Source organism: Muntiacus reevesi, chromosome 7 (genome assembly GCF_963930625.1).
Source record: "Muntiacus reevesi chromosome 7, mMunRee1.1, whole genome shotgun sequence".
NCBI classification, from domain to species: domain Eukaryota; kingdom Metazoa; phylum Chordata; class Mammalia; order Artiodactyla; family Cervidae; genus Muntiacus; species Muntiacus reevesi.
The window spans coordinates 42,113,340-42,137,292 of NC_089255.1; the positions used below are offsets into that span (position 1 = coordinate 42,113,340).

The 23,953-nt window shown below is 42.9% G+C and overlaps 1 protein-coding gene across 7 annotated transcripts in view; it reads right to left on the reverse strand.

Annotated features, from left to right (window-relative positions):
- NIN (ninein) overlaps positions 1–23,953 on the reverse strand; it is a 100,356-nt gene that overhangs the window by 67,941 nt on the left and 8,462 nt on the right. For all 7 annotated transcript variants that reach the window (XM_065940223.1, XM_065940221.1, XM_065940222.1 and 4 more), the window contains exons 3-4: positions 22,652–22,855; positions 11,036–11,117 (exon numbers count right to left, since the gene is read on the reverse strand). In XM_065940223.1, coding sequence (XP_065796295.1) covers positions 11,036–11,117; positions 22,652–22,834 — 265 coding nt within the window. In that variant the 5' untranslated portion in view covers positions 22,835–22,855. The remainder of the gene's footprint in view (positions 1–11,035; positions 11,118–22,651; positions 22,856–23,953) is intronic.

Consider the following 23,953-nt stretch of genomic DNA (forward strand, 5'->3'; position numbering starts at 1 on the left):
GCTCAGAAACATCCTGAAAATACTCAGCAAAGCTCAGAGTGAAGTATTTATGCTTGTTCTATAAATTCTAGCGATATTTATACCCAGCTTTTTCAAAGTCCCAGCCAAGTCACTTTATTAGGTTGAGTGATTCTCTTACACAAAGTGTTCAAGCATACAAAATTTATACTGAAAGGCGCATGCATATCTGAAGGTACCTTTTATCAGAAGAGATTGTGTCAGCTTGTGAGCATTCAGGAGCGGCCCAGACACCCGAGCTACTTGTTGGCAGCTGACACCCACAGATGCTAGTCAGATAAGAGGCAATGTAGAACCATCCTTAATTTATTACATATTCTTAAATTTTAGTGGAGGACAACAAGATACACCATTTAGTGATGATGGGGGCTTAGAAAAAATTAAAGGGAAAATGTAAAACATCGGAAAATGGAACATGGGATTTTTCCACTGTGAGGAGATAGTCACGGTCTGGGGAAGGAAGTGACAAAGAACTCTTAATATACGCTGTGCTTTTTCACAGGAAAAAAAGCAATGGGACAAAGCCACTGTTTGAAACAAAAACCAAAAAAGTCCCACTGTGATTTAATCTAAAACCCATCTGTGGATAAAATGGTTCCCTAGTTAGTGAAAGTGTTAGTCTCTCAGTTGCGTCTGACTCTTTGTGACCCCGTGGACTGCAGCCCGCCAGGCTCCTCTGTCCATGGGATTCTCCAGGCAAGAATACTGGGGTGGGCTGCCATTCCCTTTTCCAGGGGATTTTCCTGACCCAGGGATCGAACCCAGGTTTCCTTTATTACAGGCAGATTCTTTACCATCTGAGCCCCCAGGGAAGCCCTAGTTATTTACCACTAAGTATCTCATGCTGTGTAGGGAGCAGGGTTAGGTTTGAAACAGTTCTTTTCCTACACAATGAAAGGTAATACGTAGATTGTGAAACACTAGGATCCTTTGGTGTTTTATTTATCTACTTACTTATTTTTGCATTGCCAGAAACTTTAATTTTTAAGTTAATTTTATATTTTAATTATACAAACCAATTCTGAGTAAACGCTAAGTTAATATCTTTCACCGACTGTACCTACATCACAAAGTTAATTTCTAGAGAAATCTATTAAAATATAAAATCTTTTAGGAATAAAGATATTAACACAGCAAAGGAAAAATGAAGTATTAAAGTTTCCTCATAAAAAATTTCACAAATCATACAATAAAGTATCAGACTAATCACATTAATTAAAAATAGTTACATTTTAGACTTACATACCCACATATTCTTTTTCTGTTTAGAGCATCAACCTCATCGTACTTACAAAATAAGAAGGGGAAGAAAGACATTAAATGTAAGGAGGTCTAGAGAGAACATTCATGCCAACAGTCACTGCTGTGTTAAGGGTTTGAAAACGCCAATATTCTCCTTATTCATCTCAAGCAGGGCTTTACACTTTACAAGTGTTCAGCAGCAGTCCACCAAAAAGGAGGCCTTAGTGGGGGTTTCAAGACATTCTTGCTCACTGAAACTAAAGAACACCTTGCCCCTTCCTTACCATGCCCAAGAAAGACTTGCCAAACCACAGCCCTGGGGCAAAGTTTCTTTAGGAGCACATCTAGATGTGATGCACGTAATCTTTTCTATGTCAGATAATACACGGTCATTTAACCTATTAAGAAATGAAATTATGTACATATAGCTTCCTTTAACCTAAGTGTAAGTAACTGCTCCAATCATGAGCTCCAAGGAGGGACATAAAATATCAGTGGGGGCGCAGGGGGTGGGGGAAATAAAGGACTGCTGTTACTTTCAGTGTTTCAGTTCCTTGAATGTGTATTTATGCTTCTACCTGGAGTGTCAAGCTTGTGAGCCATTTTCCCTTCTTTCCTGTTTTCCATTTCCCCTATTTGGCATCGCTACATAAAAGTACAAGTGAGCTTTGAAGGAAAGCAGACAAGCCCACACTGCCTAGAGGAGTCTGGGACTCCTGGAGCTTCTGGAGAGCTCACGATGAGATGTAACAAGAGAAAACTCCAGAGCTGTGACAATGTTCACTTTCCAGGATCAGGATGAACCACAGTGCATACCTTTAATGTGACCAGAAGATCTTGTGCTCACAATAAAAGAAAGATTGAAATACAAAGTTAATGAGAATGACCACTTGGAACAGGCTAGCTGCAGGCAGGGAAAACAACCAACAGCCACCCACCCTCACTCCCTTCTCCCTCTGAGCAGGGCAGTGTTCATTCTGTGCTCTCCCCCAAAACTGCCCCAGACACCTGTGTGATGCGAATGGCCACTTGGAACACTCAGTTCTTGCAATGGCCAAAGACAAAGCAATGAGGACCCAAGAGTAAGCTGAAATGGTTACCCAAAAGCCTAAACACTATTTATTCCATCAATACTTTTCATGAAAAACACAAGCTTAGGACCTGGGATGAAGTACCATCCACAGAAAAGTATTAGTCACACAGTCATGTCTGACTCTCTGTGACCCAATGGACTGTAACCATCAGGCTCCTTTGTCCATTGAAATCTCCAGGCAAGAATACTGGAGTGGGTTGCCATTTCCTTCTCCAGGGGATCTTCCTGACCCAGGGATTGAACTCAGGTCTCCTGCATTGCAGACAGATTCTTTACCATCTGAGCCACCAGGGAAGCGCAGCAGCCACAGTACATACATGGGAAGTTAAAGGAGAGTTTCAGAGACGGACTCTAGTATTAAATACCAGACACCAGCCGTGGCAGAGCATTCTGTTGTAGTTGTTGAGGGATAAGATGGCTATTTTATCACTTTTTGATTCAAACTTCCCTTTTCCCTGAAATGACCTGAGGATATTTCCAGGATGAAGAAGAAAGCTATGCCTTTGTGGTGCTGACCTCCTCATTTTGGAATTTCTCCTGCAATCCCTGGCTTCCTGCCTCCTTAACCTAGGAATTCATTCCCAGAGACCCCATCCCTTCTAATGGACCTGGGGACAGGGGGATTGTCTGAGACCCTCTAGACTACATTTCTGCTGACCTCACGGAATTCCTGAAATCACTCTTTTGAAAATAAAGCAGGTGTAAACCTCAGGACAAGCCTCCCCCTACCACCCCACCCCACAAAGCTTCCCGGGAAGAGGCAGTCGTGCAACAAATGAGCACCCCCACCTCCACCGTGCATCCCACCTCCTCGCCCACTCTGACACATTACTGCATAGGGATCACACAGTCAGAGAGCAAATGCACATCCGATACTAAGGAAGAGAAAAGGGAAGAGGAGAAGCAAAGTGGAGAACCACCCAGAGAGAGGAGACACAGAGACAGAAAGAGAACCAACAGCAAAGGAAGCGGGAGAGGGACAGAAGCAGGGCGGAGAGTGAGAGGCCGACGGAGGGCTGGGAGAGCGGAAGCGGGAAGAATTGATGGGCTGGGGTCCAACAGGCAGAGGAAGAATGAGTGAGAGGCCAAGAAGAAGAGGAAAGGAGGGTAGAGGAAAGCGGGAGAGGTGGGGGGAAAAAAGGACTGGAGAGGGAGATGTTCCAAGGAAGGGAGGGGGGAAAAAAGACAGCTGGAAAGCCTTGGGACATTATATCCATCCCTTCTGCCTCCCAGCGCAACCCCACCTCTGTGGAGACCATCTGCAGGCAGGGTTCTCACGCCCCAGTTTTGTGTCCACACAGCCCTTTCCAAGGCAGCTGCTTCCTGAGCCCTAGTACCCCACTCCCCAATCACGCCTCTCCTCCAGCATCTTCACACAAGATGCAGCTTTAGTGTCCTCCCCGGATGCAAACCTGGAGAAGGAAATGGCAACCCACTCCAGTCTTTCTGTTTGGGAAATCCCTGGACAGAGGAGATTGGCAGGCTACAGTCCACAGGGTTGTAAAGAGTCAGACATAACTTAGCAACTAAACAGCTGAATGCAGACAAAATTTTAGGAGCAGTCTCCACAAGTTCTTAGCAGTTCAGTCTCCACAAGTTCCACTCAGCTCTTAGCAATCCGAGTGATGTTTCCTGCGGGAACACAGGGGCTTCTGTGCACAAATGTAATGGGGTGGCTCTGATTAGCTTTGTCTGGAAGGGAAATGTCAAGGGAAAGGTTAGCACTCTCCCCAAGGGTGCTGAGGATGGTGGATAGGTGTGGTCTAGCAACCCCCAGGGTGGACTGGTCTGACCAGATGATCTATCTAAGCACTAAAGCAGGTGAAGACCTGTCAACAGGAAAAACTCTTTGAGTTGAAAATGATGATAAGATTGTTCCCCAACCTTCTCCTGGGAGGCTCAGCCTTATAATTCCTGTTAGAAGGCCCTGCTGCTTGAGCCATTTGGGGGAAGAAGCCAGAGATTCACAGATCATCCAACTGAATCCTCCCCATTCTTCAAGGCTCAACTCAAAACTGACTTCTTTCAAGCCTGGTATAACTTTCATGGGACCTTTTTTCTCCTGTGAATTCAGTGCAACCCATATATTGATTGCTCCATGCTTAACACTGACCATGGTTATATTTTTCTATAAACATTCTACTTGTTAGATTTACCTACCCAGCCAGACTGCATGCTTTCCAGGGCAGCAGTGCTTCATGGAAAGAGCCCATGGGCTTTGGAGTCAAAGAGACCTGGACCCATAGTCCTTATTGAAGTGAGGAGTTCCTAACATCCTGAGGTTTGGGGGAAGCCACAGGAGCTTTGTGGGGCAAGGGCACTATCTGTCAGGTAGCTTCTGCCTGGGATTGGGTCCTCCCACCCACGATCCTGGGGGTCAGCGGTGGCCTGGAGCCCATGCAGCAGAGTCAGGGAAAGCCTCACAGCCCCAGTCCTGCAGCACATTCCTTCTCCTCATGTGTTGTGACAGGTTAAGATTACTGGCAAACGCAGAGTGACGGCATCCTGTCTGTCTCAGAAACTGAAGCCGCCTTCATCTCATTCGTGCCCTGATTTTCTCCTCCTTGTCATCCCCTTTCCCTTCACCACAGCGCTGACATGAAGGCATGTGTGTTAAATCACTTCAGTTGTGTCCAACTCTTTGTGACCCCATGGACTGTAGCCCACCAGGCTCCTCTGTCCGTGGGGATTCTCCAGGCAAGAATACTGGAGTGGGTTGCCATGCCCTCCTCCAGGGGATCTTCCTGACCAAGGGATCAAACCTGAGCCTCTTACATCTTCTGCACTGGCAGATTGGTTCTCTACCACTAGCACCACTGACATGAAAGGACACACCAGTTCTCTAGGACTCCCTGTCATTTTCATGTCCCTGATTTGGAAACCATCACATACACTGGAACTGAAATAAACTTAGGTCAGCACAACTTCCAAACAAACTGTTTCATTAGCAAAATTCTCACCAAACTTATTTGTTTAATTTTAAATAACAGTAATGTCCTTTTTGCACATATACACACACATATATATTTTAAGTGCCTTCTTGCTCCTTGGAAAGTCATAACAATAAGTATCCTTCTAGAAGACAACTGAATAGCTGCCTAGTCTTTGATTATACAGGTACAACATCTTGCCTAACCAAAATACACTGTCAAAAATTTCTGCTTGAGGGCTTCCCTGGTGCTTTAGTGGTAAAGAATCTGCCTTCCAGTGCAGGAGACATGGGTTTGATCCCGGAAGGTCCCACATGCCTCAGGGCAACTAAGCTCATGAGGCACAACTACTGAGCCTGTGCTCCGCAACAAGAGAATCCACTGCAATGAGAAGCCCGTACACCACAACTAGAGTAGCCCCCGCTCTCTGCAACCACAGAAAAGTAATTGTAGCAATGAAGACCTAGTGTAACCAAAAATAAATACATAAAATTACTTTCAAAAAAATTTCTGCTCAAGATATATATAATGAGTATTTTAACTATTTTAAATGACTCTTACACACACATAATTATTTCTATAGCATAAAATCTGAATCTGGCATTGATTGGCCAAAAACACTTTTGTAGTTTTTGATGCTTATTGTTTTATAAAAATCCAGGAATGTCCCACTATTTTACATGACCACCAGTGGATGTGAACATTTCTAGTTCCCTCTGATCTCAGGAAATGAGTCCTCACACTGTCTTTTGATGGTGGTGGTGGTTAACGGTAGTGCCTTTATGTTGCTTTTAATTTTTGAAGAAACTTTTTTGGTCCTCACTGATAGCATCCCATATATACCAAGGGAGCCAGGGGCTAAGTTCTTAACTGAAGAGAGGACAAGAGGACACTCCTGCTGGCCATCTGTGCATATCTTCTAAAAACAGGGCCCTCAGCCAGAGTTTAGGGCCTGGCCCACGGCCCCTGAATACAGCTGCAAACACAAATCTTCAATCCCTGCAAACTGGGATCTAGCCTGCTGTCTGCTTCAATGCACACTTGCCAAGTAAACGAGGAGGTATTTGTTTATTATAGTCACAGCTTCTCCAAAATACAAGGAAAATAATTAGAAATAGGGAAGTTTCTGGAGTGAAGAATGTTTATTACCAACAAAACCAAAAAACAAAAACCCAATCATCTGCCTTATTTTTCTAACGGTTTAGCTTTTCCAAACCTGAGATTTCCCTCACCAGATAAACAAAGGAAAGATATTTACATTAACAGTATGAGGGGAGGAAGCACTTGCTGCGTCATGCTAACATCTACCACAGAACAGAAACCTACTGCAAGATGCATCAGACAAGGACAAAAGTCTCTGGAGAACAGATCCGGCCAGTGTAGCCATGTAACTATGCAGCTTACATGGACCATGTCAGCATCTCCGTTACCCAAATCCTATAATCCATAAATAATAATTAAGGTGTCCCTCTCTCACTCTAGGAAAATAACTTGAAAATTAAGCTGCACACATAGATGTGGGGGAGCTCTGCCACCAGTGATGTTAATCAGTTTGGAATCCACAAAGGACTCCCTACATCCCCAACCCATTTTTCTGACTTCATCTGAATTTTAGTACCTTCATTGCATTGTTGAGGTTTTAGGGGGAAAAACTCTCTGTTAAGAGTTTTAGAATCATAAACATCAGAGTTAAAAAGATGCTGCAAATCATCTATACCTTCTAATTTTAAAAATAAAGACAGTGTACCTCAGAGATGTTAGAAATGGCAGAACCCAAGACTGTGGAAATCATGACTTAACTCCATCTCCTCTGAAATCTTATTATAGCTCTGTTTTTCTATTCTTTATATATAGCTGTCTTTTATTAGAAGAATAGAAAAGTATGAACTGTACTGGGTATTTACTGTCAAGAAGTTGACCTTTGTAGTGTCAATTTATTTTGGGTGAAATTTTACAGAAACACAGAGCTAGTTTTTTCATACATGTAGATGTCATTTAGATATTAGGAGACAACACAGCTGAATCCTGGAGTTGAATGGATTTTAAGTATTTTCTAGTATAATTACCTTCACATATGAGGTAACCAAAGACCTCAGAGGTTTTAATCTATCAGTCCAGTTCAGTTCAGTTCAGTCGCTCAGTCGTGTCCGACTCTTTGTGACCCCATGAATCGCAGCACACCAGGCCTCCCTGTCCATCACCAACTCCCGGAGTTTACTCAAACTCATGCCCATCGAGTCGGTGATGCCATCCAGCCATCTCATCCTCTGCCGTCCCCTTCTCCTCCTGCTCCCAATCCCTCCCAGCATCACGGTCTTTTCCAACGAGTCAACTCTTCGCATGAGGTGGCCAAAGTATTGGAGTTTAATGTATAAGGCCACCCAATTAGGGGAGCATGGGGTGGCAGAGAGTTGGTCACCACTGAACACACATCCCAGTATTACATAATTCCTGGTTCAAGGGTCTCCCTACCATATCAGGCTGGATTTTCCATATTATAGTCAGGTGCAGCACTGGATATTTTTAATTTATAAACATCTTGGATGTTACAAAATATCAGTTCATGACTCATTCAGTGTCAAAGGCTGTGCACTATGGCCCTCCTATTTTTACTAATTTAAGAATAATTTTTCCTCTCAAAGTCCAGTAGGTCCATTGATTTCAAAACGTAAGACAAAAAGACCACAGCCCTGGCCCCTTACGGTGGAAGATGAACTAAGTGGTGAACAGCCAAGTGATGCTGAGGACATAGACACCCCTGTCACTAACGATTAGGTGAAACTTGCTCTTCTCTGCTCCTTCCTTCTGCTGCTGGCCACTTGTCAAAATCTTTTTGGCCAAGGTGCACTGACTGAGCCTGCATTGCCCCCAGCTCATCCATCTGATGGTGAACACCCTTAAACCAAAGCCTCCTGGACTCCCATCCCTTGGTGATAACAGTGTTAGCATCTTCCTCTGCCCCTATCTGTGAGACTTCAACTAATCCACATCCCTCTTTGAATCTCAGTTTGCTCACGGATAAAATGGCAGCATTCACTCTAGCCCTGCAGTCATACAGTCTATGACTTAAGGGATTGCTATGTTGATAACAGTTCAAACCAGTCAATCCTAAAGGAAATCGGTCCTGAATATTCATTGGAAGGACTGATGCTGATGCTGAAATTCCAATACTTTGGCCACCTGATGCAAAGAACTGACCCACTGGAAAATACCCTGATGCTGGGAAAGATTGAAGGTGGGAGGAGAAGGGGACAACAGAGGATGAGATGGCTGGATGGCATCACTGACTCAATGGACATGAGTTTGAGCAAGCTCCGGGAGTTGGTGACGGACAGGGAAGCCTAGCGTGCTGCAGTCCATGGGGTCACAAAGAGTTGGACATGACTGAGTGACTGAATTGAACCGTGTTCGTAAAGGGGAAAGAGGGGGTGAACCCAGGGGGCCTCTTGATATACAGCATTTAAGTCCTGATCCTTCTTTCTCTGTCTCTCTCTAGCCAAGCCAGGCAGCCTGTAGGGGTGGAGTCACATATTTGAGTGGGTGGAAGAATGTTTGAGTGAAAAGAAATGCTTGATCCCCAGAAATGACTGGAAGGCCCAGGGAGTGACAGGCAAAAGTCAGAAAAAAGCAGAGATGCTCAGGAACAAATAAGGAATGACTCAGCCTCAAATGAGATAAAACACTCTTAAGGCAAGGCTCAATTCTAGATTTTATCCTTCCAGGTCAAATGTTTGGGAAGTCACATACATGCTGGAGGAAATGCTGTCAGTAAGTATTTTGATGCTTTAGTACACTGACTTGGGGCAGCTCTGTAACAAAGGTTTGCTATAGTCCACCCAAAGGATGGAAAACACAGTCAACTATTAAAAACCCCTCTGGAAGACTTGTCCAAATGATGCCTCCTCCTGCCCAGCAGTGAGGCGCACATATAAATATGAAACAACTGACTGCAGTTGAACTTACAAACCTTTCTTTCAAACTGTTACCAAGCTCAACCAGACACTGTCTACCTCCTCATCCTACGATTCAGATCCCAAGATGGTACAGATCTACAGGGAATCCTTCACATTTGTGGTCTGTATATTTATTATGACAATTTTCTGGCAGGTATCAAGAACAGGTTTTGAAGAAAGAGCAGCAAAAGGACGAGAAGCAGAGCAGCCTATTCCAAACTGACATAAACACCCATTATGGGCAAAGAGAAGAACATTGAGCTTAAGTGTATGTTACCTATGCTCGCATGAACAATAGATGGGGTGATGTCATGATAGTTCTAGTTAGGGTCCCTAGATCTTACACTATTTTTATCAAGATGACAACCTTAAATAAGTAAAACTACTAATAAAATGTGAGAACCCGTAAGAACAAAAGTCCAGGTTCCAGCACTGGGTGACCTACAGAAATTCTATTTTTAGTCTGGAAAACCTCTAGGATGCAATAAACTCCCTCCCAGGCTCGTTGGGGGCTTGTGGAGAGCTCTGGCAAGCCTCAGAAATAATAATAACCTTAATAAAAAGGCGGAGACTCAATCCAAACCCAAAACACTGCTAACCGCAGAGTTCATACATATGACACAAATCTGGAGCATTTCAGAAGGTCTTTTGAACTGGATCACCAGTGAGGATAAGACAAGAGTTCCCACCTGTGCTTCCAAGTAGGTCACACTGAATGACTGCTTGTAGCAACAAAATGTTAATGATCTCTCCTCACTCTCAAAACTGGACTATATTTTTAGTGTTCTCTTTTTTAAAGTCAGCTTTATTGAGGTATAATTTACATAGAGTAAGTTTCACCTTTTTAGAGAGCAATTCTGTGGGTTAGAAAAAAACTTATAAAATTTGTGGCCACCATCACAATAAAGACATAAAAATGGTTTTGTCACCCCCAAAATTCCCTTGTGTGACCCTTTATAATGAACCTCTAACCCTAGCTTCTGATTTTTAAAAAACCAGACTGTATTATTATATAAATTTCAACACTGTTTACACTTTCCCTTAAATATTTACCATATGTCACTGATCCTAAGATATTACCCCCAACACACACACTCCTAGATTTGAACATTCTCAAATTATGATGTGTCTTATAATCAAGGGCATTTTACCATTTTAACTGAGAAAAAATTTTCTTTTTAGGAGTATATAAAATAAGATGTGCCATAATCTATAGTGCCTTAAAAAAAAAATCAATGAAGTATAACATTAAGTTTTCATTGAATACTTAGAATGTGCTAAGCATCCTACCGGGTATTAAAAGTACAAATATGAACAACATGGACCATAAAGAACTATCACTCGAGAGGAGAGAGAAAAGTAATTATGATGTGGTCCTGTCTGTAACACAGGGCTATCCACTCACTGGGACTAAATAAAATTATCCACCCTTCTTTCAGACAAAATTCTGCCCCAGTTCATATTGTTTCATGTTTACAGGCAATGAGGAGGGAAGAAGGACCATTCAGTTCCACTCTGCTCATTCCAGGAATGAGTTACAACCACACCATCTGACAGATCTCCTGGGAACAATCCAGTGTTTCTTCCCTAATTCACTGCTGCGGTAGAGAAGACTCTTCCCAGGGTGCGACAGCTGCACGCCTTTTACGACCACGTCAAAAGACAAGTCACTCCAAATAACTGCTCAGTCTGAGGGAGGCAGATACTTCGAAGCTTTCACACACTGCCTCAAAGTCCCCAGATTCTCCCCTGGACAAATTTTAAAGCAAAAGGAAAAGAAGAAAACTTAGCGTCCTTACCTGGTTCTTGAAAGTGCTCTTCATTTGATAGAGTTCTAGACAAGATAAGTATTAATGCTTCCTTAAACTGGTCAAAATGCACCTGAAAATAGACAATTCAAAATAAATTAAAAATGTTTTCCATAGCCTTAAGGAAGCTAACCCATGTACAAGTTTCCAGAACCATTTGTTAGCATCCTGACAGCCTTGAAGTGAATCCTAGAACCTGTTTTTGTTCCTGCTTCTTCTTTTCTCTAAAGCATTAAAGGGAAAATGGGAAGATCATTTTACACACCAGAGCCACCAACACCAATATCAACATTTGTCCAACCCTGAGGGGGAAAATTACACAGCAAAATCCTCTTTATAAACTCAGAAGAAGATAGGTTTTGAACTCAGTTCCTTTTATTTTTCTGAACAAGACCAGAAGAGAAAGATGTTAGGTTAGACCCTAGAAAAAATTTCCAAGTAAATGACCCTTTTAAACAATGTGCCAAAAATGCTTTCATCTCTTAAGATATTCTAAAAGGTAAACTACCTTTCGAGGATGACTTGAAATACAGTCTTGCCTCAGGCAAGTAGATGATATTTATCTCCCAAGGCCCCTAATTCTATAAACAAGTAGAAATCAATAGCATACACAAAGGATAAAAGAACCTTGGGAAGCATTCTCCCGAGTTCTTAAAAACACAATTACCTTGACTGAAGTAGGACGGAACCTGAGTTTTACTTAAGTAAATACTCAGAATTGGTTATTGACACTTTATCTAATGTTTTGCAAGTACAATTTTGCACCAGTATCCTTATCAGTTTCCTTGGCACATAAGGGAGAGTCCCTCTTCTTGGTGTGGTCCACAAAGGGAACTGTTGGTATCATTTGGAACTTTCATTATTAAAAAGAAAAAAGGGGGGGAGGTTTGTACAATTCTTGAAAAAAAAAACAAACAAAGTCAGAACTGGTATATTAAAGGAGTAAAATGGTTTTCTTTATAGCCAAATATATTATTCTATAACTTAAATTCACATGATCTCACCATGGGGCAGAAGTCAGAGATGGTATTTCTTCTTACCATAATTATAGCTTAATAACATGACACCTATTTATACAGAAGCCCATATGTAAATACAAAGTTGATAAATTCATAATGTGTGCTGCTGTGGGTCTCTTTGGGACATCATTACAAAACACTGCCTAGGAGTTTAAACATAGGTGACAGATAAAAACCACTTCTGAATTAAATGTGGAAAAGCAGCAAACCTCATTAGTTATCTAAACAATAAAGGACAACAAATCATATGTCTCATTCATGCAAATCAATGCAAAGGAGAGGAATCCACTGAGATTCATGTGTCATAAAACTGTATATGCTTGCAATTTACCACACTCCCCCAAAGTGCATGTGATTTCTCTACCACATTCATTTTGATTACTTGAAATTGCTTTCTAAATCATATTCCTTTAGATCACACAGACTAAAAATCAGCATATTTATGGAGCCAGAGCAGAAGTCTATTGAGGAAGGGCGGGCATCTGCTCAGGAGCCAGTGAAGGATTAAAAGATCATAGAACTATAAACTGTGCTCATTAGGTTTCATAGCTGACAAATCACATAAATAACTGGGAGAGGAAAGAAGGCCAGCTTCTGCCAGTGTCAGATGTGCTTCAGGCACTGTGGCATCCAGCTTCAGTTAACCAGGGGCAATACCATCTTCCCAACCAACCAGCTCACAAACATCACAAACCCAAGCCCCTCCTACTCAGGGCACCTCCCAAACTGGCTCTACTACTTCCTACCATGATCATGCCTTCCTCTCAGGGTGGGCAGGAGAAGGGTGAGGACTGAAGGCTCTATGTGCCAGAGCCAGCTGGCCCGAGGTTCTGACTCTGGCTCAGCCACTTGCCTGCTTCTGTGAAATGGCTCAATTACTAAACCTCAAGCTTTCGTCTGCTCCTCTTGAAAAGTGGGGCTATGGAACAACTAATTTTTATGATTCATTCAGCAGATATTTACTGGGCCACTGCTATGTGCCAGGGCCTAGGGTATGACAGAGCCTCCATATTCTCAGGAACGGTTACAGGGAGTCAGGCAGGTACTTTGCCAAAAGCATTGCATGTATTGTATGTTATGTATGCTACCGTAACCTCCCTGATAACAGCTTTAGGGAGATAAAATGAGAGTTACATAAAGTGTCTCAAACTTCCTGGGACTTGCGCAGTTCAGTTCAGTCACCTAGTCGTGTCCATCTCTTTGCAACCCCATGGACTGCTGCACCCCTGCCGCTTCCCTGTCCATCACCAACTCCCAGAGCTTGCTAGGTACTCAGTAAGTGGTAGTAGCCACTCCAATAGGACCAGTAATGGGGTGACTATTTTTACCACTTTCACAGAGAAATGGCCATGTTTTCCAAGCAACGCGACTGACCATGAGAGTGACCCAGCCAGTCAAGTGCAGGGTGGGGTGAGAGCAGGAGATCCGGGAGCCTGCCTCCCCCAGGATCTGCACAGCTGCCCAGCACCAGAAAAGCAGATCTGGTCCGCTGTGTTCGGGGACCTCCCACTCCATGATTCTACTCTCTCTCAGGGAATCAGTAGGCATGACCAAAGGAAACTGGAGTCCCTCGTTGCCACAGTTAGTTAATGAGCTGAAGAGAAGGAGGCTCCTGTTTCAAAAGGGTGGTTCCTGTTTTGAGACTTTCACATCCTTTATACCTGACTCTGCGCGCCTCCGCTGGGTCTTCTCAAGGTGGCAGTTTTGATAGAAGTCATTGGAAAGAGCCCTTCAGAATTTCGTCCTAACGTAGTTCGACCCAGTGAGCACTAGCCACACAGATGACTCAGGGGTCTCTGCATCTCAAATTTACTCCCCAACCCCCACTGCTAAATGGGAAAGAGAGTCAGTTACCAGAAAGTTATTTTAATGCAAGTCCTGGGGGCATTACTGTAGGCTCATTCTATCCTGCACATTTAGCCAGCTGACTCTCACAACATCCAGGAGAGACAGACCCCAATAAGTATGTTATGAGTCTGTTTGATAGTGTCTCATAAGACCCTTCTGTTCTCTATGTCTGTCTTTTGCTCCTGTGATTAGATGAATTTTACTGCCCTATCTCAAGGCAGGCATTGCTCCGCTAAATTGAAAGGAGGGAGGCTCAGAGAAGGCGTGTCCTTTCCCAAGGCCACTGGTCTTGAAGTGATAGAGTACCAGGAGAACTCAGGCCTTCTGCCTGGACTCATCAAAGTCCAGCTCCCTGCCCGTCCCAGCCCCCGCTTCACTCCTGGTCTGACCTCTCGGGGAGATCCCTCTGTTGCTCCAGGTCACATCCTCAACTTTACACAATGTCACCAGGTATAAAGCCAGATACCGAGGCTTCAGGACACAAAGCCTGTCCTGAAGGATATGAAGGCAAGAGTATACATAACCTCTGCCCTCAAGTGGTTTACCAGCTACAGTCCAGATTCTAGAGGGTGGGAGGGGGGACAAGACAAGAAAGTCGATTAGCAATTACAAGGCTGAAACTGGCAAATGTTTTGAGACACAAAATAATGAAAAGAAAAAATAATTCCACTGTATGTGCGTGATTTTATCTCTTTCTCTCTCTCTCTCTCTCACAACTTCTTTATCCATGGACATGTAGGTTACTTCCATGTCCTGGCTATTGTAAACAGTGCTGCAGTGAACACTGGGGTACATGTGTCTTCTTGAATTACGGTTTTCTCAGGGTATACGCCCAGTGGTGGGATTGCTGGGTCTTATAGTAGTTTTATCCCTAGTTTTTTTAAAGGAATTTCCAGACTGTTCTCCATCATGGCTGTTATCAATTTACATCCCCACCAAGAGTGCAGAAGTGTTCCCTTTTTATTCAACCATATAAAGGAACAAATGTGAATCAGTGGAACTGAGGCAGATGAATCTAGAGCTTGTTATACAGAGTGAAGTAAGTCAGAAAGAGAAAAACAAATATCGTATATTAACACATACATGCGGAATCTAGAAAAATGGTACTGATGAACCTATTTGCAGGGCAGGAATAGAGACGCAGATACAGAACAGACTTGTAGACATAGTTGGGGGCGGGGGGGAAGAGGCTGGGACGAATTGAGAAAGCAAGACCGACATGTATACTGTGTAAAACAGCTAGTGGGAAGCTGCTATACAACACTGGGAGCCCAGACTGGCACTGTGTGGTGACCTAGAGGTGTGGGTGGAAGTTAGAGGGAGGCTCAAGGGGAAGGGGACATACGTACAGTTATGACTGAGTCATGGTGCCGTATGGCAGAAACCAACACAACACTGTAAAACAATTATCCTCCAATTAAACAAACAAACAAATAAATAAACAATCAGCAGCTCTAAAAAAAAAAGCTGGTAGGGGGATCTGATAAAAGAGTATGTCCTAGTAGGCCAACAGGGAAAAGAAGGACAGTTTTTTGACATCTGACTTCTCCAAGATATTCACAGGTAGAGCTTAAAAGTTTCCAAAATGGACTTAGGATGTATTGCATCAGCTACATTTCAGAAGGAAAAAAGTTTATAAAAGACTAAATATGATTATTACTTTGGCCACCTCATGCGAAGAGTTGACTCACTGGAAAATATCTTGATGCTAGGAGGGATTGGGGGCAGGAGGAGAAGGGGACGACAGAGGATGCGATGGCTGGATGGCATCACCGACTTGATGGACATGAGTTTGAGTAAACTCTGGGAGTTGGTGATGGACAGGGAGGCCTGGCGTGCTGCGATCCATGGGGTCACAAAGAGTCTGACACGACTGAGCAACTGAACTGAACTGAAACATGATTATTAACTCAGGGGTTCTTCATAATCCAACATTGTCTGGGCACAACTCAGAACCAAAAAACGTCTATTGTGAAGAAATGCGCATCCAAGGGCTCACTCAACTCAGTCCCTGTAATTTTTAAGTACCATTTTTATCCTCCCAGGGAGCTTCACTATTGTGTCCTGTTAAAATTTACAAGTCTTCAGAAATAGTCAATGTAATTAAGTCTCACATGGTAACCAGCTTTGATAGCCATGCATACCTCGGTAGGTACCCCCTTATTTGAATAATAATTGCTGCTACTCATTTTACAAGCATCCCTATATCTTGTATGCCTCAAAGGACAGTTTGCAGCAATGGGGAAATTACATGACTGACTAAAAACACACATGACATTCAAACTAAATAGGAAACTAGTGAAGCCTGATATTTTCTGTCGTGTGTCACCAATATTTAATAGAAATTTACTTCATCTTTCTTCCTCTCCAAATTTCATGGGAATGCTTTTTGAGAAACACAATTTGCCTCTCTGAAAAAAAGAATTTAAGCATGGCATAACAAACAGATGCTATTTCAAACCACACACACAAAACCCTGCAACAGGAAACAGAATGAGGAACTTAAATTGCATAAAATTATCTCGTGCAATCATGGAGATCAGATGCACACAGGTTTCCCCATGTGAGCAGGCAGCACTTCAAACAGACCCGAGATGAGAGGGCTTAAGCCAGCATTCAACATAGTGCACTTATTAGACCAAAGGCCTATGTGAATCTCATCATACTTAGGAGGTTTGCATCTATTAATACAAGAAGAAATCAAAGAAAGGAGTTTCAAAACATTAAGTGTTAGCTGAAATGGGTATAGAAATATGGACTCACCAGAAGGTTGATGTAGAGGAAAAAACCATTGACAGCGTTATGCAAAAAGAAATGACACAGAAGAACAAAGAGACCTGGTTTCGTAATGAAAGATTCAGTTACAAAATATTTTCTTCTAAATACAGCACTTGGGCTACTGCAGCTTAAAAGTCATTTACCAAAAACAACGTGGAGAGAGGCCAAGGCCATTTTAAAAGGTGGGTTTGTAAAACCTAAAGCAATCATATAGTTTTACTCCAAGACAGTTCCAAGGAGTTCTGCCTACAGATGGAAATAGATACAAACCACTGCCACTCAAGGGAGTTGCTAGCGATTCCACTCTCCACTTGAATGAGCTTTCTCAGAAAACCATTCCTGGGAAGTTATCATATATCAAAAACCTACGGGATAGAGAGAGTGTAAAGAGAGACATAGGACACAGTAGTTACCTCCTTGCCTGGTTCCAAAATAAGCTTCTGACACATACAATCTAAGTCAACTTCATCACAATCTAATAAGGAGGATATTACTTTTTCCATTATACAGATGAAGAAACTGAGGCTCAAAGTATTTAAGACAATGGGTATACATGGCTAAAGAGCAGCAGGAATCAGTACCTGAATTCAGGTCTGATTTAAAGACTGCTTCTACAGCATATGGTCTCCATGTGGTGGGGGTGAGGGGTGGGAGGCGGAGGGTTGAGAGGTGGAAGGTGGGGGGTGAGGGATGGGAGGTGGGGGGTGAGGGCGAGTTGCAGGGGATAGAGAATGAGACCCATATTTGTATACGTGGAGTCTGAGGAGAGATGCATTCAAACTCAGGGACTGGAAAATCTGGGTTCCCATCCCAGGACTGCCTAAAATGAGTTGCCTAACCTTGGACAAATCATCATCCTTTTTCCAAGTTCTGGGCTCTAGGTTTCTCTGTCATATAGATGAACACTGAAGTGTAAAATCTGTGCTGGACACTGAAGAACTTTAAGTCCCCACCATCCAAACAAGAAGCTACTCATAGAAGTATAAATGGAATACTGTAGAAACCTAATGACCATTCCTGATCATATCACTATTTTCTCTGGTGAGACTGATGGCCATAACTGAAATAGAGTAGGTAGAAAAGAATAGCTATTTAGCACTTGCTCCTGCCTCTTGTTGAGAATGGAAGGTCTTTCCAACAGGTTTCCCTTTGCTCTTACTTTATGCCAGATTAATGCTTCGCGAGGGTCACAGTACACAATACCAAAGGCAACTTTGCGGTGAGGTTGATAAGAAAGTATTAATAAAGAAAAGTAGCAAGTCCTGTAATCTCTTAATTAGGTCTTCTTGTCTATAAATGTGAATTATAGATCCTTAGGAGTTCAAATCAACCCCAGATGACATGGTTGTAAAGGAATGGAGTGATGGTTTACATAGAGTCACAAGACCAAAAGAGAACCAGAAAATATCCTTCAGAAGTACAAATTATCACCACCAGAAAGTACTGCTGTACTTCTGATCCACTTTTCAAATGGTTAAAACGTGTATTGTTCTTTTTTTTTTTTTCCAGTGGGTTTTGTCATACATTGATATGAATCAACCATAGAGTTACACGTATTCCCCATCCTGATCCCCCCTCCCACCTCCCTCTTCACCCCATTCCTCTGGGTCTTCCCAGCCCACCAGGCCCGAGCATTTGACTCATGCATCCCACCTGGGCTGGTGATCTGTTTCACCATAGATAATATACATGCTGGTCTTTCGAAACATCCCACCCTCACCTTCTCCCACAGAGTTCAAAAGTCTGTTCTGTACTTCTGTGTCTCTTTTTCTGTTTTGCATATAGGGTTATCGTTACCATCTTTCTAAATTCCGTATATATGTGTTAGTATACTGTAATGTTCTTTATCTTTCTGACTTAAGCCAGAAAGATAAAACGTGTATTGTTCTTGTTGTTCAATCACTAAGTTTTGTCTGACTCTTTGTGACCCCATGGACTGCAGCATGCCAAGCTCCTCCATCCTTCACTATCTCCTGGAGTTTGCTCAAATTCATGTCTGTTGAGTCAGTGATGCTATCTAACCATCTCATCCTCTGCTACCCGCAGTGAAAGAAATCTTTAAAAGCTTAATGAAGTGGAAACAAACAAACCAGCAGATCACCATATAAAATTAAACAAGATGTTTATAAAAGAACTCCAAGCACTTGAAAATGAAAAGTGGGAAAACTGAGTAGAATTATATATTTGTACAGTTATCAAATTTTAATACAAAAATTCCAAAGTGCCTTTGATGACCAAAGTCCACATACGTTTGGTACTCTTTGGAAAGCAGGGATAAGTTCTGCTACCACATGGTTTGTTCTGATTCTAGAGAGTGTCAAGGATGTGAGATGTTAATTCTTTATCATCCAGATTCATATTAAAGAGGACATCAGGGAAACTGAGGTGGCAGCTTTGTCTTAAAGTTAATATGTTCCATGAGGAAAAGAAAATGTATTTTTAAAACTGGAACTAACTAAAGGCTTCAACAAAAGCAAGGTAAATTATCATCTTTATGTTCTGATTTCTAATAAAGGAGGTAGAGAGGTATGTGGAAATCCTTCATTTAAAAGACAATAAACAGGAAGCACCTACAACTGGAATCAACTGCTTAGATGAAAACTTGGTTTAATAAGTGAACTAATATGGTTCTCTTTCTTAAATGTTTGTAGCACTTACTCCCAGTACTATTCACCTACTAGGAATGTTACCTAATCAGTCTGTAAGTTCCTCAGTATCTTGAGGAATCCCTTGTCTTGGGGTCTGACCCACCTGACAGGTGCTTACCTGATAACAAAGATACAAGCAGAGCTCTTTTGATAACCTAGTAGGAATCACCTACCAGCAATGTCCTCTTTCCTTTAAACCACTGATGCACAATCTCTGGGCATTTCAAACACTTAAAAGATAACTACCAAGTGGCAAGCTAAGTTGTTTCAGTCATGTACAACTCTTTGTGACTTACAGACCATCGCCTGTTAGGTTCCTCTGTCCATGGGATTCTCCATGCAAGAAGGCTGGAGTGGGTTGCCATTTCCTCCTCCAGGGGATATTCCCAACCCAGAGATTGAACCTATGTCTCCTGGATTGGCAGGCAGATTCTTTACCACAAGCGCCACCTGTGAAGCCCACCCGGTCAGGGGAATATGGCTTCAAGTTATAAAGCAAGAGTTAAGAGGGCAATATGAGGGCCAATTAATAAAATATATAAAAATGGCAAGTTGATTTAAGTTCGTTTCCTTAATAACTATCAAAAGAAACATTAGGCTTTAAAAAAAAAAGAGAGAACAAGAAGTTACAAAAGATGAATCTTAAGATAAAAAAGAAACAGATAATATTCATATTCTTAGGTGAGGGGGGAAATGCTTTTTATCATATTTCTTTTTCAAGAAAAAAGATTAATTCAGCCTAATTCCAAAGGAGGCAAACTTATTTTGTTTTGTTTAAAAATTATACTTGGAATTCTCTGGCGATTCAGTGGGTAGGACTCTGCACTTTCACTGTCAAGAGCCTGGGTTCAATCCCTAATCAGGATACTAAGATCCTGCAAGTCAGGCGGTGCAGCCAAAAAAAAGGGAGTAAATGCATCAGTTCTTTAAAAAAGAAATTATATTTGTTATGATATAAAAGACAAAATTAAAACCACAAGCATGCAGGAAGCTGATGGATATTAATGTACTCAAAAGCCAAATTTGTGGAAAAGTCTACAATAAACATAAGTTGCACCCATACCACAAGGCCATTAGAATGCTGACATATGGGACACATACAATACATATTTGTCAAATTAATGAGTAGATGAATATACTTAGGTACATTCATGAATATATTCATGAACATACATAGGTCACGCTATTATTCTTTCTCCTTTTTTATTAAGCCAAACTGCTAACTCTGACATATTTTTCTATAAATACCATCTAAAGAGGGGGAAGATGCTGGCATTAGAAACAATTTATAATTTTATAATTCTACAACTTAAGATCCCTATTTAATATATCATGATAGTAGAACTTAGAATTCTCCAGTGAAGTCTAAGGAATTTTTTTCCTTACAATTTAAAACTGTAGACCATATAGAGTATCTTAACAGCATATGGCGCAGTTCATGTGATCATCTGAGAATAATTCAGTTTCATAAAAAATGCAAATTTAACAGTAGTGCATTAATTCATGCCAACTCTGCTCTCAAGACAACCACCAGGGACCTTCTCCATGAAATCAATATGCATACATCTATTTAACTTTTATCACTGGATAAGTAAATATCACGCTATAGACCACTTAGGTATTCATTATTCACAGGCCAAGAGCAAATTTAAAGTGGGTTGGTAGTGTCAAGCTGTTAACGAATCAATCAATAACTGGTCCGCTGTTTTAGTCCGCCAAATGAGGGCAAAGATGCACAACATCTGGAGAGTGGGCTGTCAATCTGCTGCCAAGGAGCAATCTGTTTACAGCAGAGGGTTCTGTGTTTCACTGGCTCTCAAGGAAACCTGAAGTCATATTCTGTCTTCTCTGGCTTTAATGAGCAAGATACTATCCCTCAGATACTGAAAGGACTCAGATCCCCAAGAACCACAGTGGGAAATGAGATTCTGTTGGCTTCTGATAGTGTCTGAGATGGAGAAAGAACAAGAAAACAGTTGAGTTCCTTACATGATGAGGAGCAAGTGGTTTAATTCTCAAAGCTCCCATTTTGGTTGCTTTCAAAGCAAGATTTTTGCTTTTTTTTTTTTTTTTTTTTCAGGGATCACATGTATTTATAAGCAGCGAATCATCCCCCAAAGTTACCAAATATGGTTTCACTTTTGCAAAAATCTCATACTTTCTTTAAGTATGAGTCCTGTTAGATGCCACCTTCATGGTGGCGGAGCCCTGCTAAATGCCACCTTCATGGTGTCAAGCCCCCAAGAACATCATCCCCTGTACATTAACTTCAGGATGCTCACCACTCCTATTTCCCATCACAGAGAGCCAATACACTGCCCTGTGTCTGAGGCCACGTGCCCAATGTTTCAGTTAAGAGACAGCGAAAATGAAATGAAGAAAAGGAAGTTTGGTCACTAGAATAAAGCTGAACTTCACAGTTGCTTCCTCGATTTATACCAGGTGACAAAAACAAACATCGACAAAGTGTCAGCAATGGCAGCAACAGAGCTCGAAAAGTATTGCCCATTTTTCCTTCTCATCCATTCAAAAAACCAATAGCAAGATTCAACCCAAAGCCAAACAAATGATGCTTTAAATTTTAACTATGAGAATGGAAGACACTAGCAGGTCATGACATCCTTCCCACTAACAGTAAGAGGAACCCCCTTTCACCTCTTACTCATCTCTGTGACCTGATCTACAGGGAGAACATGACTATTTGTTCTCAGAGGTAAAACTTAACATCAGCACACATGCACATCCCTGCTGGAAGCAAGCTGTGCTGGGTTTTAAAAGAATCTGCACAGTATTTATTTACCCTCCTGTCTTATTTCCTGGGTGAAAGGTTTAATTAATACTCTACCCTACAAACAGTCCTCACAAGAAATAGTTTTAGGTTTATAGTTTATAAACACCCTAACAGTGAGCTGCTCTTCCTGGGACGGCAGTTTTCTCACTGTAGGTTCCTTCACTTCAATGGAAATCTCAGCTCCCTCCCTTGATGAGTGCGGAGTCCATAAAATGGGCCACAAAGAGTTGGAGAACATCCTCGGTACCTTTTTGTCTTCTCATCTAAGATGCTCAGTGTACACTTTCACCAGAGCACAAATTAAAGCAGGCCCTGGTCACCGCAGCAAACCGCACTGCTCTGTCGCTCCCATTGCATCCCCACCTCCCGCTCCCCGCTGTTTATCAGGTTGACAGCCAAGAGCACACAACCCAGAATGTTAGAAACGAGTTGCAGCGCCTGCGGTTTGCGGCCCCGCCCTCCCCACCTGCGCCCGCACAGAAACCACGCCCACTTCCCACGCCCGCCTCTCCGCGGGCCTTACCCGGCCCAGGAGGTTGTCCTGAAGCAGCGTCTCCTGCAGCACCGGGGCCACCTCCTCCAAGCTCAACATGTGGCAGAGGTCGGTGAGCTCCTCCTGGCCCAGGGACCCGGTGCCCGTCGTGTCAAAACTGTCAAACAGCTCCTTGAGTCGGGCCTCATGCTGGTCCTGCTCTGCCTCATCCATCCCATCGCCCGCAGCGCTCACCTGCGCGGGACAGAGACAAGGCGGGTCACGGCGGCGCTGGAACCCTGCCGCCCCTCCGCAGGCCCCCCACGCCTGCCCGCCCCTTGGGAACGCTGGGGGTGACCTGGGCCCCGCGTTCCGGTCCATCGGGCCTTGTGAGGGTCAGCGGGGGAGGCAGGTAACACCGCACACCTCCCGTGAAGCCTCTGGGCCTCCAGGACCCAGTGCAGGCGGGGGAGCTCCCGCACACTCACACCAGGGGTACACCCGCGAGGTCGGGGCCTGGCGGGGTAAGAAGGGTCACCACAAGGATCCTGGGCAGAAAGGCGCCTTTTCTCTCCTGCCCAGCCTCAGGCAGGCAGCCACTGTGTCAAACTCAAGACTGAGAGTGGTCAAGCCACTCCTGCCATCCAGTCCTTCCAACTGAAATGATTGTTAGTGACAACAGACTGCAGGACCAGAGCGTCCAGGCAATACAGCAAGCTCCAGAAGAACTGCCAGATGTTGCAGTCTGCCAAACGGTTTCATTTCTCTCCCTTCAGCCTAGCTGCCCCCTTTGTAGTCAGACCGGAGGGCGGCAGCGAAGAGGCACTGGGTGAACATGTCTGATATAAAACCACCCCTGCTTACATGAGACCCAATGCCTCATACATGAGTTCCTCAAAAAATGCCAACTCAATTAACTTCACTTCTGCAATTACGTGAGGTGTGACAGGAAGAGTATTCCCTGAAGCTTGCTTTAGCCCCAGGGAGCTTTAGGTAATGCCTAGTTGCCTAGAAAAAGAGGAAAACACCACTTCAGCCTTTTAGAAAGACAGTGAGATTCGAAAGAACCACAGACCACATGTGAATCATGCAGAATCTTAGGACCCTCTAAAATCTAGACCATCTCACCTCTGTACTCCTGGTGAAGAGGTCTTCCATCTCTCTGACCCACCCCAATTCCAGCCTTTCCATTTTTCCATCTTTCACAGGATTCATGAAAACACAGAGTCATCAATAACTCTCAGAATTATTTTTGTTAAAATATATATCGTAAAATTCTAGGTCCTCTTCCAGTTGAAGAATGAAACTTGGTTTTTCGCTTGCATAATCATTCACTTTTATTGTGTTGGGATT